General features: G+C 39.3%; 1 protein-coding gene across 3 annotated transcripts in view; it reads right to left on the bottom strand.

Annotated features, from left to right (window-relative positions):
• Positions 1-17,934, bottom strand: part of SLC31A1 (solute carrier family 31 member 1) — a 36,331-nt gene that overhangs the window by 7,124 nt on the left and 11,273 nt on the right. For 2 of the 3 annotated variants that reach the window (XM_054689458.1, XM_037492291.2), the window contains exon 2: positions 601-782. In XM_054689458.1, the coding sequence (XP_054545433.1) occupies positions 601-750 (150 nt within the window). In that variant the 5' untranslated portion in view covers positions 751-782. Of the gene's footprint in view, positions 1-600; positions 783-4,509; positions 5,039-17,934 lie in introns of those variants that run through there. The other variant, XM_037492292.2, reaches the window with a different exon arrangement.

Genomic DNA, 17,934 nt, shown 5'->3' with positions numbered 1-17,934 from the left:
CCCCACCACCAACTTTTGCCACTATCCCTTTCCTCCACAGAGCCCAAAGACCAGAACTTAACTCAGAAAAGGGTCAATTTTGAAGGAAAGAAATAGAGAAGAACCCTCCTAACCTTGGTTCTGGTGTGGCTCCATAATGAACCTGCTACATGAACTTGGGAAATCATTTGACTTGCCCGAGTCTACCCGAGCTTTTCCTCCTCGGTAACTGTCCTTTAAAGATAATACCCTTGGACCTCCCAGGTGGCGCAGCGGTTGAGCGCTGGGTTGCGAAGCTGCCCGCAGCCTCTGCAGCGTCGGTTCAATCCCTGGCTGCTCCCCGGCCACCAGAGGAGGGTCCCGCATGGCGCGCAGACCTCTCCTGCTGCCCGCTGCTCCCCTCAGCAGTGTACTTTGGTCCTTCTGCCTGCCCTGCTCCCCCCTCTGGCTCTGGTGAATTCTCTCACCCTCCTGCGCTTCTGACTGTACCCAGTGCTTGTATAAATAAATAAATAAATCTTTAAAAAAATAAATAAATAAAGATAATACCCTAAAATCCAACTACTTCTATTACCCAAATGGGTGGGAGGGGGCCGTGGCTGCCTCTTCTGTGGCACTCACCATCATCATGTGGCCACCTCCCCCACCATGGGAGTGGGAGGGTGTCGTGGTCCCGCCGTGGGAGTGGGAGGATGACGTGGTCGAGTGAAAGTGCGAAGGTGGCATGGTGTGGTCCATCGAGTGCATCCCCATATGGTGGGAATGGTTCATTTTGCCAGGAAAAGTTGAGTCCACAGAAGATTCTTTAAGAAAAACAATAATATATGATAACTTAAGGAAATGAAAACTGTTTTCTTGGTAAATACTTTTTACATGGATTTCATTCAGTGAAGGAACCCTCTTCTAGCATCAGAGTTATTTTCCAGAATTTACAGGTGAGAGAAGTAACTGCTAATAGGGACCCCCTTTGGAGAGTGAGGCAAAGGGGATTTGCAACTAGGGTTTTAGAAACCTAACCTTTCTTTATTCTGCAGAATCATTTCTTTAATAGAGGTGTTCAGTATTTGATTGAATACAAATCTCCACACCACACATTTGCTGAGGGGTTAATATACAAAATTTACAAAGTTCTACACAATCAAGAAGAAACCAACAACCCATTTAAAAATGGGCAAAGAATTTAAATAGTCATTTTTCTAAAGAAGGCATTCAGTTGACCTACAGATATATGAAAGGATGTTCAACATTATGTATAAGGGAAATACAAATTAAAGCGACTTTGAGACACCACCTAATTCCTGCTGAGAATGGTCCATATAAAAAGGAATGGAATTAACAAATGTTGGCAAGGTTACAGTGAAAAAGGAACTCTCATCCACTGTTGGTGGGTAAGCAAATTAATGCAGCCCCTGTGGAAAATGACATGGAGACGTCTTAAGAAAATAAAAATGGAAATTCCTATGATCCAGCAATACCTCTAGTAAGTATTGATGCAAATAATATGAACTCTAAAACAGAAATATATATCTTTGCCTATGTATATAGCAGCACAGTTCACAATTGCCAAGTCATGGAACCAACCCAAGTGCCCTTCAACAGATGAATGGACAGAAATTGTGGACTATATACTCAAAGGAGAAATACACAGCTGTGAAGAAAGAAAAAATGGTAGCATTTGGGGCAAAATTGATGGCTCTCAAGGTGATTTTGTTTAGTGAAATAAGTAAAAAAAAATGAAAGATGGTCACTGGATGGTTTCACTCTTCCATGGAATATAAATCCCACAATCACAGACAAAGAATAATAGGAATAAGTACTGAACCCAGCAAAAAGAACATAATGATTACCAGAGGGAACGGGAAGGGGGTGGGGGAGGAAGAATGGGGGAGAGAGGCAAATGAGCACAGCTGGTTTGGTAGAGGATGAAAAAAATTAAATCTGAGATAAGACTTCTTGGTTGCAGGAAACAGGTAATTTGTAATAATGACAAATGGATGTCACTAATGAAATTTAACTGTTATAAGGCTTTTTAATCATAAATGTCAGTAGATAAAAAAGCAAGTACATCAGAAAATTCACCTAATTGGATGGTCTGTGTTTAATCAGGACATTAAGAATGAATTTTCACATATAGAACAACCAGACTTCAGCTAATTTAAATTTGAAGGAAAGGTCTATTGATGCCCTAGGCAAAGAGTGTTCAGAATTTAGATACATTTCTATCCTAGCAGGGCATGAGAGTTAAGAACACTGAAAACAAGGTATCAATTGGATATTCAATATTAAATTAAGTCTAGACAGACTTGTCACTGGTTTGCCGCAAGTAAAAGTCCATCCAGGACATACACCAAGGGGCAAAACCTCCCTCCTGTAGCTGGAGTTGGAGTGGGGTGTAGGAAATTGAGAAAAGGAGAGAGGAAAGTGCTGGTGGATTCTTTCTGTCCCTTAACTCCAGTTTGTGAAAAAGTATGCTTTAGAATTCCGAGCATGTATTCATGCTAATGAGCCTAAGTGTGCCTGTCATTATTCATTCAATCAGTAAGTATTTATCAGGCTATTACTATGTGACAAACTGAGTTCAGTACTAGTAATTCAACAGTAAATACAAACATAAGTATCCCTAAGACTAATGGAGAGAAAAGCAACAATGATATCACGGTGAGATTAGTGCTATGAAAGAAACAGAGTACTGTGACAGCATTACTAAGGAGGGAGAAGAGGAATCCTGAATTTTATCTAAAAAATTTATTCATAGAAGAACTGGGGTATAGACCAGAGGATCAGGGGGCAGGAGCTGAGAGGATTCAGAGACAGAGTGAGGAGCAGGACAGGTAGATCTACTGAAACCCACTGCTAAAGGGACCAGCAGGTGAGAGAGGAGAGGTCTGCTGCACCATGTGGGTTAGCTCCCTGGTGGGGGATTGAACACAGGCCGTCATGGTGACAACATTATAGCATTGAGACTTAAATCCTATGCCACCAGGGAGGCCCAGAAAAGGAATACTTTAAATATGAAATTTATAGACTCAGAGTCAAGTATGCTCAATTCAAAAGCATGCTTATTCAGCCATCTATTTTTTCCTCTTCAATTACATCCCATGATTTTATGACATCAAGCTCAATAAATAGATTCGCACTTTCAGCAAAGAACAAGGTAAAGCATCAGTTAGGATAATCAAAGTTCAATGCCAGACACAATATTACTTTACAATTATAGAGCTTAACAATTTAGTATTATTACTATTTATTGCCACAAAGGTTCTAGAAGTATAAAGAAATATATAATGAGATCTCTGTCCATGAGGTTTTTATAATAAACAGTGAAAAAAACCAAAAAAGCCAACACATACCAGAATAACCACCAAAAGAGCAATCAGTTTCAATGACAGCACAAATGGTAAGAGGGCACCACTTCTGAGACAAAGAATCACAGTAGAATGGAGAGATCACTGGTATCTGAGTGATTATAAATTATGATTTTTAACCAAGCAAATGATGTGAAACAAGAAGACAGATAACATTCTCAAAAACAGAGGTATAAATCACAAATTTTGTTCTCTTCCAATAGGTCTGGAAAAAGATCACAACATAAGAAAACCATAAAGGATAATTTCATTCCATATTAACATGAATCCCAGCCATTGATTTAGTGGATATCTGCAGAGTTCCTTTGGGTATAAGAGGCTGAGGGAGATGTAGAGATGAAACAGACTGTTTTGTATGTTAATTTCCACCAGTCTTTCCTAAAGGAGCATCAAGGCTAAAAGCTGGAAGAGAAAAATGAAGCCATAATTTTCATTTGGGGAAATAAGAGGACATGTAATAGATTATTTAAAAGCAAGAAGCAAGTACCAAAAACTACTTAAGATTTGTACCCTTGATTTCCTTGAAGAACTTTTACATATTCTTCCCATTATGATTTTTTTGAAGATGCACAAATTCCTAATTATTTAGGTGCCTTATTAACAATTAGAGACACCTGACCAACGAAGATACGCAATCATGACAGTGACCTAATAATTCTGAAGTCCAAATCTCAAGAATGCCTTTCAAAGTATGCACTTGTTTTGAAGTGTCACCTTTGTACAATGTATTTTACTTTCAAACCACTAGGAAATAGAGTAGAAACAGAATCTACTTCCTTTCATTGGCAGTGGACCAAGGATTTCTTGTAATGGAATCCTAAGCAAAGTCTGCCCAATGGTAAATGAACAAGAAGGTACAAATCTGGTGGGAATTAATATACAAACATACACTGTAGACACAAACTTAAATCAATACTGGCAAATCCTTATGTTCACTTAAGTCTTGTTTTAGAAAAAATCCATGGGAACAATTATGTTAAACTCAAATTATGTCAAATGAGGAAAAACTTAGAAATTCATTAAAGCACAATAAATAAGAAATAATTATATTCTTTCTCCTTCTACTTTTCAAACTAATGTGTTCTAGGTATCTAGATAACTCATCTTCTAAGTCAATCAAACACACCTAACCCACCATTCTCTTTAAAATAGGAATTCTACTTACAGAAGGTAAATTCACAGTTGTTTTAGTCTGTTTTCTTTGATAGCTTTAATTTAAGAAGATCCACAGAGTATTTTCCAGAATAAAAATGGGTACTGAAGAACAAATAAAACCACCACCACAGCAATGCAGTTTGTTGTCTCAATTTGATGGCTTACTCATGAGCTATGCTGTTTTGTCTTTGGTTTATTCCAGTTTCTAAGTCCACTGCCAACTTAAACAACTTGCTCTCCAAGAACTTTTTTCTCTAATTTAGCTCCACCCCACTGTTTCTTTCTAAGAAATGGGTTCAAGGTCCACAAAACAGCCAATATTGCAATTACAGTGAACAGAACTTGGGGAAGAGCTAGTAAGCACATGTGACAAGATGGAACCTTAGCATAATCTTTGAACATATTGAATCACAGGATTTCTGCCTTTAAAACAATCTACATCCATGTTAACTCCTATTCTTGTTTAAAATCTCCACCACTTATTTTTCTTATCCTATTCTTCTATTTCAAACTTACATGTTATTAACAAACCAGAATGTTAACTAAAAATTTTGAATTAATAACTCAATGATAGAACTGAAAAATAAAAAATCTTAGGATTCCTAAATTTCAATCTATGATAAAATCCACCTACCATATTTTATCGACCAAATAGTTTTTAACTAGGTGGAAAGATTTTAAATACTGTACTTTCATAATTTTTGCCAATTCATGCAAACTAGTTTTCTCTAACAGAATTCAAGAGTAACTCACACTCGAGAAACAAGCAGGTTTTGAATTAGGGATTAGTTCAACCTCAGAGTTGGGTAACAGGTCAAGGAATTTGAAAGGTGTTCTGATGACATGACCTGGGAAAGTTACACAGCCTCTCTGGAGCTGATTTCTAGCCAGAACTTGGAGAGCTGCTGGGAGGGTTAAAAGAGAAAACTGACATAAAGCATCTAGCAAAGTGCCTGATAAAGCATAGTTATAACCATTATGTGGAAATAAGGGGATCAAAGTCCTTAGGTTGGGAAAATTTCAACCAATGAACTTTGTGGGAGAAGACATTCATCAAAAGTATTAGCTTTTGGGGGCCTCCCTAGTGGCACTGGGGTCAAAGTCTCAGCGTTATCAAGCTATCACTAGCCACTGTGGGATGAGTTCGATCCCAGCCAGGGAGCTAACCCACATGGCACAGCAGACCTCTCCTGTCTTGCCTGCTCCCCTGAGCAGTGTATTTCAGTAGATCTGCCTGTTCTGCTCCCCACTCTGTTTCTGGTGAATCCTCTAACCACCCCCCACCCCCACGCACACACCCCTCTGGCCTATATCCCAGTTGTTGTATGTATAAATAAATACATCTTTAAAAAAAAAAAAAAAAAGCTTTCTGTTAGCTCCTGTCCTACAAAGTATTTTAGCCAAAACCACTTTCAAGCCCTTTTCTGTTTATCCTGTCTCTTACTCAGATCACATGGCAGCTATCAGCTCTTAGAACCATAATGGCTTCTGGCATATAAAACTTCTTGGATTTTTATGGAAATACAAGAAAAATAGTCCAGGAATTGACTACAGAAAAAAAAAAAGGCATGAATTTCTGTGGGCCTTAGTTGATATAAATAGTTAAGTTTCTTTCTCAGGAAGGTTTTACACTACTCAGTTTCTCAACAATATTTATCTTATATTCTGCTGGGTACTTGAAGTTTGCTATGTGTCAACTTATATCTATTGCCCCGGAATACTATTAAGTAGGGGGAATAAGATGACACATTGATTGTTATATAACTGCATTTCTTTCTGCTTCCTCTTTCCCCTACTTACTAAGTATAGTGCAATATTTTATAAGTAGGTTTCAAAACTTCCTTATATTCAAGGGTCCTCTTCTTTTTCAGTCTTTCCTCATCAAAAAGAAGTTTCCTCTATCCCTGCCCACCCCTACACCAACACAGATACATAAAGTTGAAGAGGGTCACATTATTTGCAAACTTTAGTATCTCTGGCAAAAAACAAAAACAAAAACAAAAACATAAATTTATGGACAGAAGTTAAAAAATTAGCAAGAAGGCTAAATCCTGATGACCTTCCTGAGTCTTAACACTGACCTTATTTTTAATAGGTTTAGTTTAAACTTCAAATTCTCTTATTTTCTTGGTATTGCATAAGGTGGGCAAGAAACAATGATCCATAGGACTATGGAGATTAGACCCCATGAAGCACCACAAAGAAGTGGCCTTACATCTGCCATGGTCTTTCTTGTCCAGCTCAGGGAGATGTAATCTGGAGCCTGAACGATTCCTTTAGAGACTGCCTGTGGTCTACCCTGATTTCTATGATAAGCAAGATAAGGAAGAAAGCTTTTATTCTGAAAAAGATTAGGATCCTGTTTCTCCTCTTTCGCTTTATAAAAACATTAAACCGGTGGCGCAGCGGTTGAGCGCTGGGTTGCGAGGCTGCCTGCGTCCTCTGCGGCGCTGGTTCGGTCCCCGGCTGCTCCCCGGCCACCGGAGGAGGGTCCCGCATGGCGCGCAGACGTCTCCTGCCGCCCGCTGCTCCCCTCAGCAGTGTACTTCGGTCCTTCTGCCTGGTCTGCTCCCCGCTCTGGTTCTGGTGAATTCTCTCGCCCTCCCGCGCTTCTGACTGTACCCAGTGCTTGTATAAATAAATAAATAAATCTTAAAAAAAAAAAAACAAAAAACAAACATTAAACCAACAGAAATCTATCTAGTTGCTCTTCTGCTTTCTACAGTCATTACTTAGGATTGGTGATTTATAAGCTCAGATATGGAAAATTCAAGGTCAAAGACTACCATAAACAGGGATTTGTGCTTCTGGATTATGTTCACATGATGAAGCAACCAGTTTAACTGAACCAATCCTAACTTGTATTTAGTGTCCCAGATACTATTAAAGCAGGGAAATGAAAAGACACATTCCACACTGATAACCTATATGGGGGGGGTCAGTAGATATTCTGAGAAATACAGTGTGATTAATCAATTGGGAGTTGACCCTTGAAGGCTACAGCACTGTTCCACTCATCCTCTAGGCCCTGGTCTTACATTCCTATTCCAAACTGACTGGCAGAAAGGTGGCCATAATTATATGAACACAGCGACACTGCCCTTTAGACACAATAGCTGCCTTTCCTTGGTCTATATATCCTTAAGACATGGTGATCATAAGGATACTTAATTTTACTAATTTCAAAGAGTATTAGGCTAAGTAATTCATGGATTTACAGGGTTTCTCAGCCTGAACTGGCAAAATTTATGGCCTCCAAAGTTCTGCCATATCACTATGCTAAAAACAGGAAGTAAAATGATACACTAGAAACAGAGACAAAATAGGTAAAGTCAATAAGAAATGTAAAAGACCTTAAAATTATACACACACACACATGCAGTTTCCAGTTTCTCAAGGTTAAGTTTGGCAAGTGATAGAAGTTGGCAGCACAGCAATTACAGATTTATAAAGACAGTTCAAACTTGAATAATTGCCTTCAAAACCCACCACTACCATCACCACCACCACTACAAAAAATTAAAAATTCAAATGTCTAAAGAAGTCTTAGATTTTAAAAAATATACTTTAAAAAATACTTCACTAAAACACAGACTTTCATCTTCCCATCTAACTATTTGCCTTAGTTGATATTAAAAATAATTCCAAGAAATCATCTATAACCAGTTCTCACTTGCTTTTTCTTCATGGCAATGGTTGGTCTGAGATGAAAAAGATGTTGGTAGAACTGGAAAAGAGTAATTATTTGCAGACTTCAATATTAGTTTCTCATTTTTTCAACACATATTAAAGTGAGCTGAAAACACTTTTCATGGAAAGAAACCAAACATAAAATCTACATAAGTCATAGCAGAGTCTATGTGGTTGAATTACTCATACATCAGGCTAATGGGCTGCATCAAAAGTAACCAACTGCCAGAGACATAAAGGGGAAAACTACTTCAAACAATTATACTTAATATTTAAAGAGCCCTTTTTATGAGTGACCAATGATCTAGGCAAACAAGAAAAGCTGCATGGATTGACAAGTTTTTAGAATAAAAGAGTAGCTATGAATTAGTGAGAGTAGCTCTTGGCTAAGAACTACTTAGTTCTTGGCTAAGAATATCTATGTTAGCATAAAGGATGATGAAAGTCAAGAGCTACTCTGAGAATCTTATTCTAACTATCTAAAAAAGACAGAAAACAGACTTGTGATTTGATTCTAACCAGAAAAAGAAAGTCTGTTTCCAGGTACTGGTTCAAGTTCATTTCCTTCTATTACACATTTCACCTTTCCACATCTCCATTCTACCTTTTTAAGCTCCTCAGGCAGAGCAAAGGAGATGAGAAACTGTTAGGGCAACGCAGACCATAGAGGAACTAATGGCATGCTGAATTCTACAGCCATGGAGGGTTATCATTTTCAAGAGAAAGTGCTAAAGACACACTTGAACAAATCATTTTATATTTTAGAGTTTCATTTCCCTTAATTGTAACAACACAGTATTATTAAGTTCCACCCAGAACTAAAACTTAATTCTACAGTTTTTCAGATCAGTTTCTAGAAGAATAGAATGTTCTCTATCCCTATCCTTACCACAGGATTGTAAATTCTGTAGGAACACTGTCTTAATTATCCAAATCTCCTGCATTTTCTAATAGGCTGAACACTGACTACAATAAATGCTTGTTGAAATAAATTGCTTTTTTCTTCATTTCTCCCTTGGCATCTTAGACATACAATAGATGAATTAATTTCCTCAATGTGTTAAGGACACACTGGACAAACCTCAGGGTCCACTCTACTACCTTAGTGAGTCTGAAATGCTATGTAATAATTGACGGGTAGGCTTAGAAATTATTCAACAGCTCTAGATCAAGAAGTAGCAAAATGTAGTTGATGTACAGAATATAGACAAGTTGAATTGCTTTAAGAGTTGGAAGGAAGAGTATTATGAATCCATCTAGTTCTATTTATTCACTTCATAGAGGCCTAGGGTATGAAATAACAAAGCTCTTGGGAGAATCTAACATTCACATTTTCTGGCCTAATCTGCCTGAATACTTTTGTATAATATGTTTTGTGACAAATGTGAGGCAATTGTAAACAAAACTCTTGTTTCTAAATGTTGAGAAAGGAAGAGAATACACTGTCAGCTTTTGACCTTTAAGTGGCTTGAAGTGCCAACCCAGCCCCTTTATATAAACTATGTCTCTTGGGCACTAAATCTTGCCAAGTGTCACATGAAAGGACAGTAAACAGAGCAAAAGATATGATCAGGGCCTCCCTGGTAGTGCAAAAGGTTAAATCTCAGCACTATGAAGCTATCAGCAACCACTGAAGCACAAGTTTGATCCAGTCAGGGAGTATAGCCCACATGGCACAGCAGACCTCTCCTGTCTCACCTGCAGTACATTTCAGCAGATCTGCCTATTCTGCTCCCCACTGCCTATTCTGCTCCCCACTCTGTCTCTGGAATCCTCTCACATTCCAGCACCTCTGGCCTACATCCTAGCTTTTGTATGAATAAATAAATAAAATGAATCTTAAAAAAAAAAAAAAGAGATCAACTTGAAAACATATTTACTCTGTACATCTATCAAATAATTACAAGTGACATGAACTAATGACATGGTGAACAACAATGGCACTTCCTTTCTATAAATCCAATTCTACTATCTTATTCTAGTCTCACAATATCTTTTTCAAGGCACAGAGAGTTTAAGCAACCTGCTCAATGTTATCCTAGAGAAGACCTTGGCTAAACACTCCCAGCCTAGGGTTTCTTGTCTGTTAAACCTGCCTTTTTATTTACACAATGCCAGAATTTTGTATCCCAAAAAGTCACAATTCTGGTCACTCTTCCTAATCCCAAGAAAATTAGAAAATTCATTCAGCCTGCTCCTGATTTCTACTATCAGCAGCCCTATTACTACCAACATGGCTTTCCTAACAGTACCCCATCCTCTACTCAGCCTCTACGACACATCAATGACAAATTCAGCTACCTAAGGCAAGGCTCTAGTTAGTGCTCAAAAATCTCATGCTACTAACCTTAAATATCAACCTCCTTGTGTTTTAATTTTTTAAGATTTAATTTTTATTTATTTACACATACAAGAACTAGGGCATAGGTCAGAAGTGTGGGGAATGAGAGGATTCAACAGAGACAGAGTGGGGAGCAGAACAGGAAGATTGAATGAAATACACTGCTGAGGGGAGGCAGTGGGCCAGACAGGAGAGATCTGCTGCGCCATGTGGGTCACCTCCCTGGCCAGGGATTGAACTTGTGCTGTGGTGGCTGCCAACAGCTTCATAGTGCTGACACTTAGCCCCCTGTGCCACCTGGGAGGCCCTCAACCTCCTTGTTTTGAAATCACAGATATCTAAAATGCCCAACCTACCTTTCTGCCTACTTTGTGCTTCAGCCAAACCAGTCCAATAGACAAAGTTTCTACTGCTCATGAGACAGACCCTATTTTTCTTTCCAGTATGTTGGCTCTCATTGTTTCTTTAGTCTGGAATCCCATCCTTACAATCTCTAATGCAACAAATCCTCCTCACCTTCCAAGGTCTAGTACTAAGACTTCTAAACAATCATAGTATATTGTGCCTTTCCTAATAACTCCAACTGAGACTGGGTCTCAAAAAGACCCTGACATGTTTTTATGCTCTTTTCAATCTGTGCTGTGTTAGTCCTCATCTTGATAGAAGTTACTGAGAAAAGGTAGAAGGAGTTGAATGGAGGTATTTCTCTAAAATTCCTTCTCATTGTCATCAACTGCAGACATTTACTGAGCTCCTCTTGTATAGTACTTTTTGACCCTGATAACTGACCCAGGCTCTAAACATTAGACCTGGAAAAGAGAGGGATGAGTCTTTCTTCATTGCTATGCAGGCTACCTGAAATTAAAATCTGAGTGCCCTGTCTCTTAATTTGCGTTGTAGAATCTCACTGAGGATTGGAAAAAGGGGATTTCAATAAAATCTAAAAGACAATTAGAAGGATCTTAGATGTCATTTCATGATTCTCCTCAGGAATATCACTAAATCTATGAGGTGTTTCTTGAAGTAACAGAAATTTCTTTTCTAAATTTCCCTACCGGCCTTCTCATATAAATTTCAATTTACAGCTTTCAAGATACAAGATAAAAGACCCCATTTATACATAGTAAACTCCTTAAGGAGTTTACTCCTTAAGGCAAGTAATGTTCTAATTTCTTTTTTTTTAATGAGTTATTTATTTATGCATACAAGAACTGGGGTACAGGCCAGAAGTGCGGGGGGTGAGAGGATTCACCAGAGATAGAGTGGGAAACAGAACAGGCAGATTGAATGAAATACACTGCTGAGGGGAGCAGCGGGCGAGTCAAGAGAGGTCTGCTGCGCCATGTGAGTAGCTCCCTGGCCAGGTATCGAACTTGTGCTATGGTGGCTGCGCTGAGCTTCATAGGTTGTGTCATAACCCCTTGCGCCACCAGGGAGGCCCCTGTTATAATTTCTACCTCCTTATTGCATTTGGGAGAATAACAAATATTTATTTATTCAAAAAGTATTTAATTCTTACAAAACTCATCAAGATTTCAATTTCTACTTAAAAGGAGTCAGGTACAAAAAACCACAAGTTTCTTACATTTTGTGGAGCTTACTCTAGAAGAAACCTTCATTAAATATATAAACAAATATGTATAGGTATGTAATTACAAACTGTGGTGAGTGATATGAAGGAAGTAAACATGGTGCTGAGGTACAGAATCAAGATCTAATTTGTTCTTGGATGGAGGAGGACAGGAAGGGAGAAGCTCCTTCTAAGGAGGTAACATGTAAACAGACTGACAAATTATTGGAGGTGGGTAGATGGGCAGGGGACATAAGAATCAAGGGTATTCAAGTATGAATATGACATATTGAGTGAGAGGAAGAGAGAGAAGCAGACGGGATTCAGTGAAGAATACCTTGCAAGTCATTTTAAGGAGACTAAATTTTTTATTCCAAAGGCAACCAGAAGTTATTTAGATTTAATAATCAGAGGAATGATACAATCAGATTTACATTTTACAAGAGTACTCTGTTGTTTAGAAAAACTAGTTTGTTCTTCCCTAACAATATTTACTGCTCAAGTTTTTCTGTGAGACATTCACAGGAAAAACAAAAAAAATCCTTACATAGCCATAGGCTATAATCCTTTAATTTGCCAGAATCCAGAAAGGCTTCTATTAAAACTTTACAAGGAATTGGGAGAACCTTCTAATTTCTGGGTTATAAAATGACTTGAGGGACAAAACTTAAGAATACTCTACCACAACTAGTATGAGAAGTTTATTCCTTATCCTAAAAGTTTTTACAGTAACATGCCATACTTTTCAGGAAAGAATTAAGCTTATTTAATATTATTAGACTATAAGTTTAGAGTCAGTATTCTAATGCTGGTTCTGCTCAGTTCCAGCTGAGTGTCCTGGTGACATTCTTATTAAAGGACCACTCAGGTCTTTAGGTTGGCAGCAGGTGCTATGTGCAAAGGTTGCTAAAGGGGCTGTGTCCAGATTTCAATAGTTTTTATGTCAAAAAATAGCTTTTGATTCAATTTGGTAATCGACCAATAAATAAAAAGTAAGATAAAGGTCGACTAAGCTCCCCACAGGACGAGGAAAGCACTGTAAGACACACAGCAAGTACTGAAAAATTTTCATTGGACGGCACAATCTGTACTGTCAATGGAAATCTTCAACAGTGATATAAGCAAACCCCATTTTCTACTCATACATACCTCTTCAAAACATCAACAATAGATCCAGCATTTATGTATCTCCAGTTTTTAATGCCTGTTTTAGGGACAGTGCAAATCACACAAGACAGAATCCAAGGCCTGGACTCTGGTGCATCCAATTCCAACACTTTTGGGTAAAACACCTATGTCAGAGTCTCTCAATCTTGGCATTACTGACATTTGGAGTGGAATAATTTTTTGTTGTATGAGTTGTCGTCTGTATTGTAGGAGGTTTAACAGTATCTCTAGCCTTTACTCACTAAATGCCAGTAACACTATTCCAGGTGTGACAATCAAATGTCTCTAGACATTGCCAAAAGTCTGCTGGGGACAAGATCACCCTACTCTTTGAGAATCACTTTCGATCTCTCTGCATTACAGTATCTCATCTGAAACTTAGGGATTCATGAAGAAAATATCCTCAGGGTTATCTTCATGATTCAAATAAGATAATGAATGGAAAAATATTGAGGGAATTTCTTATATTTGTTACATATAATATATGTAAAAGCATTATTTGCACTCTGTGAATGAAAGTGATGGTGATGATGATGCTCTGTGGGTGCTAAATAAGGTGGCTGAAGGAAACTACTAATATCTCATTTACAGAATGCACTCTTAAGGGTTAGGCTGAGGCTCTGTGCAGTCTTTTTTTTATTTTTTTAAATCTTTTATTTATTTATTTATTTTTTAATAGAGGCATGTTTTATTTATTTATTTTGTTTGTTTGTTTGTTTTGTTTATACATGCACTGGGTACAGTCAGAAGCGCGGGAGGGTGAGAGAATTCACCAGAGCCAGAGCGGGGAGCAGAGCAGGCAGAAGGACCGAAGTACACTGCTGAGGGGAGCAGCGGGCGGCAGGAGAGGTCTGCGCGCCATGTGGGATCCTCCCCCGGTGGCCGGGAAGCAGCCGGGGATCGAACCGGCGCCGCAGAGGCCGCGGGCAGCTTCGCAACCCAGCGCTCAACCGCTGTGCCACCGGGGAGGCCCGCTCTGTGCAGTCTTGTACACCTTCTAGGTGTGTATTCAATAAATACTTTATGATTGAGTGATTATAAGCCTAGGTCCAAGAGTAACTACATTGTCTTTTATGGCATGCTTTCAGGTACACTTTTTCTGCTGAGCCACAATAGTGCAATATATTTCCAAACCTAACTGCACTTTGAAGATAGGACTGGATTAAACAAGAGTGTCTATTCATTCTATAGAATGAAAATTGCTGCACCTCCCCCTGCAGTGACCTTTAGGGCTAACCATCGCGCAGGGGGAGAACAAAACACCCTGAAGCAGGGGAAGTACAGCGAGGTTCCCTGAAAAGACAGAAGCATATCAAAAGATAATGACCACCAGGAACCACTAGAAAAATGCTAAAAAACCATATCCCGTCTTTCTAGAACTACAAACTTTAATCCCTTATTGTCTTTCTAAACTTCCTTCTTTCTTCTATAAAGGTCATTGCTTGTTAATTAAAAAATCATATGAAATCCTTAAAACAAGGCTGACTCAAATGAAACATTACTAAACCCTGTAATAATTAAAATATAGTAGTTAATAAAAAATGCGATTATATAGTTTAAAAACAAAACTAATGGTCTATCTACTTAGGAATGAGGCTGAGTCCAGATGTAGATCACCGCCCTGTTGGTGATAGGCTGAGCCCATGAGCAAGCTGATTTCATTGATATTCATTGTTCCTGTGCTTTTGGAAAACATATATATACTGGTCACAAACTCAAAGAAAATTACACTCAGATTTTCACTCTTGAAGTGTGTCTGTTTGTCATTTCTTTCACCGACGCCCTGACCACCCTGCACGCTTCTCTCAACCCTGAGGTGGCCTCATCGTCTACTGCTGTGCTGGTCTGCGGCAAAAATCAAGGTACAGAAAGTTAACTGACTGGGCCTCCCTGGTGGCACAGTGGGTTGAGCACAGCACTGTGAAGCCGTCCGCAGCCTCTGCAGCGCAGGTTCGATTCCTGGCCAGCCAGGGAAGATTCCCACATGGCACGGCAGACCTCTCCTGTCGCGTCCGCTGCTCCCCTCAACAGTGTATTTTGTCAGTCTGCCTGTTCTGCTCCCTGCTCTGTCTCTGGTGAATCCTCTCACCCTCCTGTGCCTCTGGCCTGTACCCCAGTTCTTGTGTATAAAAAAAAAATAAAAAGTTAACTAGTCAAGGTCATGTGGCAGTCAGTCTAGTAGTGGCCAGAAATTAAAGTCCAGATTCTGACCTCAAGTCCAGAGCTATTTCTACCACTTGTTTCATACTATTTTTATCTAACTAACTTGTGACCCTGTCTCCACACAAAGTTTTCTATTTTGTCTTCCAGGAACAACCCAGAAAGGCTGAGATAAGGAAACAGAGTTGTAGTTTTGAGGGAGACTTAGAAAGACATGTAGACCTATTTCAATTGGGTGGGCATCCCCTACATGTTCCGGCTTGACTAATGTCAAGTTACACAAGTTCCCTGTCAAGTCTATGAATTCTATGCCCATCAAGTTGTCCAGGAGGAAGTAAATCTAGTAGTTACCTACCTCCTGAGTAGTTGTGTCTTGTGATGTTTCACACGATGCTAACACATACAATTTGTGCTAAAACTATTACCTGCAGTATTCTTGGTTCCATCTGTATGTGGTATTAAGTTAGGTGAGAACAGACTTCCAGCACATTTCAGCACTCTGCTAAAATTTACTAAAGCTCCAAATGCCTTTCTACTATTCTTTCTATAGTCAGTATTATTATAGTTATATTTTTAGCATCAGAAACAACTTTTAAGAAGAATTCATAGGGCTTCCCCTGGTGGCACAGTGGTTGAGCGCTGGGCTGCGAAGCTGCCCGCAGCCTCTGCAGTGCCAGTTCGATCCCCGGCCACTGGAGAGGGTCCCACATGGCGTGACAGACCTCTCCTGCCCCGCCCGCTGCTCCCCTCAGCAGTGTGCTGCATCAGTCTGCCTGTTCTGTTCCCCGTTCTGGCTCTGGTGAATTCTCTCACCCTCCCACGCTTCTGACTGTACCCAGCACTTGTATAAATAAATAAATAAATCTTTTAAAAAAAATTCATAAAAATGTCACCACTTATTCTACTTTAAAATACCAGATCACCTGATTATTATGCCTCTATGTAAACGTTCAAAAGCTAAATGTTGTCACAAAGTTCAAACAGTCTTCTGGATAATTTTCAGGCAACACATGGGTGGAAGAACACTTACCATTCATCATTATTATAATGTGAAAGAACATAGGACTAGAATCAGGAAACTGCTTTTAGCCTAGGTTTTTCCACTGTTAGGTTAATTTAATCTTCATGGCCACAGTTTTCTTAGTGAAGAGACAAAATAACTCACTTTAGGCCCATGTCAATTAGAAAAGTTTACATTTGTATAATACTGTTTCAATGAGAAACAGATGGATACTGGTCTCCCTCAATGCACTCTGAATATTAATTGATAAGCTCTAGACTTATCTAACTCAAGGTTTTTTTTTTTTTTAAGTGTGGTCCAAGGACTGCCTGATTTAGAATCATCTAAGATGTTTAACAAAAAATAAGAAAATCATGCCCCCTTCCCTGCCTTCCAGACCAGTGGATTTCTGTCAGAAATGGGACCTCAGAATCTAGATCTTTACCAACCTACATAGGTAATTCTTACTCGTGCTAAATTTGTGCACCACAGTTCTGAATGTTAGTAGTAGTCCAGTCTCACCGAAAATCTACACATACCAATATCTGATAACCCAAATAACCTTTGAGCCATTAATACCAAATGGCTTATCTTTGGGATTTGAGGGGTTTTTTTATACCCACCATGAATGAATCTCTGAGTTCTAACAATAGATGAAGGGAAATTTTTTATTTTGATTGGTTGTGAAACTCAGGAATTGAACTACTAGGAAGACAGAACTTGAATAGGAAGGGCACTGTTTTGCTGACTTTCGCCCATCCCAAACAGAAAGACACAAGGAGGAAGCTGTGGGCAGGAAAGATATTCCTTCCACCCCACAACCCAGTCCATTTTTTTTTTTTTTTTTGGATGGGGCCAAGGGGAGCTGTACTCATTTTCTAACTGGTAATACTGTCCCTACTGGTTGTGGGCCCTTGGGCAAATTACTTAATCTCTGTTTCTCAACTCTAAAATCAGGATAATAAAAGTAGTTTACCTCATAGGATTACTATGGGAGTTCACTAAAGTGACAGCATCATGGCTGAGAGGGTGAAGTTAGTTTCCTTTAAAATAGGGGTGACAATAGCACTCACCTTGTGACAGTGTGCAGTTGAAACATTTACTCAGCAGACCACCTCAAATCAGAGGTTCCCATGAACTCCTCTCCATAGGTTTCATTAACTTGCTAGAGTGGCTCAGAGAACTTGGGGAACCCACTTATTCACTAGATTAAGGATTTGCTACAAAATAGAGGAATCAATAGCCTGAAGAGCTACAGGGCAAGGTCCTGAACAAAGGCACTTCAGTAGGCAGGCAGCACGTGGAAGCCCTCTGCTGCCCCAACCTGGAAGCTCTGAAGCTCTCCACAGTCCTCTTGGGTTTTTATGGAGGCTTCATACATAGGCACAGCTGATTACAACACTGGCCATCGGTGATGGAAGCTCCCTTCCCCTTTCTGGATGGAGTGGTGTGTGCGTGTGCACGCATGCGCTCTAATCAGGAAGTTGGTTTCACGGACAACCATCCC

This window comes from Talpa occidentalis, unplaced genomic scaffold (genome assembly GCF_014898055.3).
Source record: "Talpa occidentalis isolate TD23 unplaced genomic scaffold, MPIMG_talOcc4v2.1 talOcc4.7, whole genome shotgun sequence".
Classification (NCBI taxonomy): Eukaryota; Metazoa; Chordata; class Mammalia; order Eulipotyphla; family Talpidae; genus Talpa; species Talpa occidentalis.
Note: the sequence above shows the minus strand (reverse complement) of the source record. Positions and strands in the feature narration are given on the sequence as shown.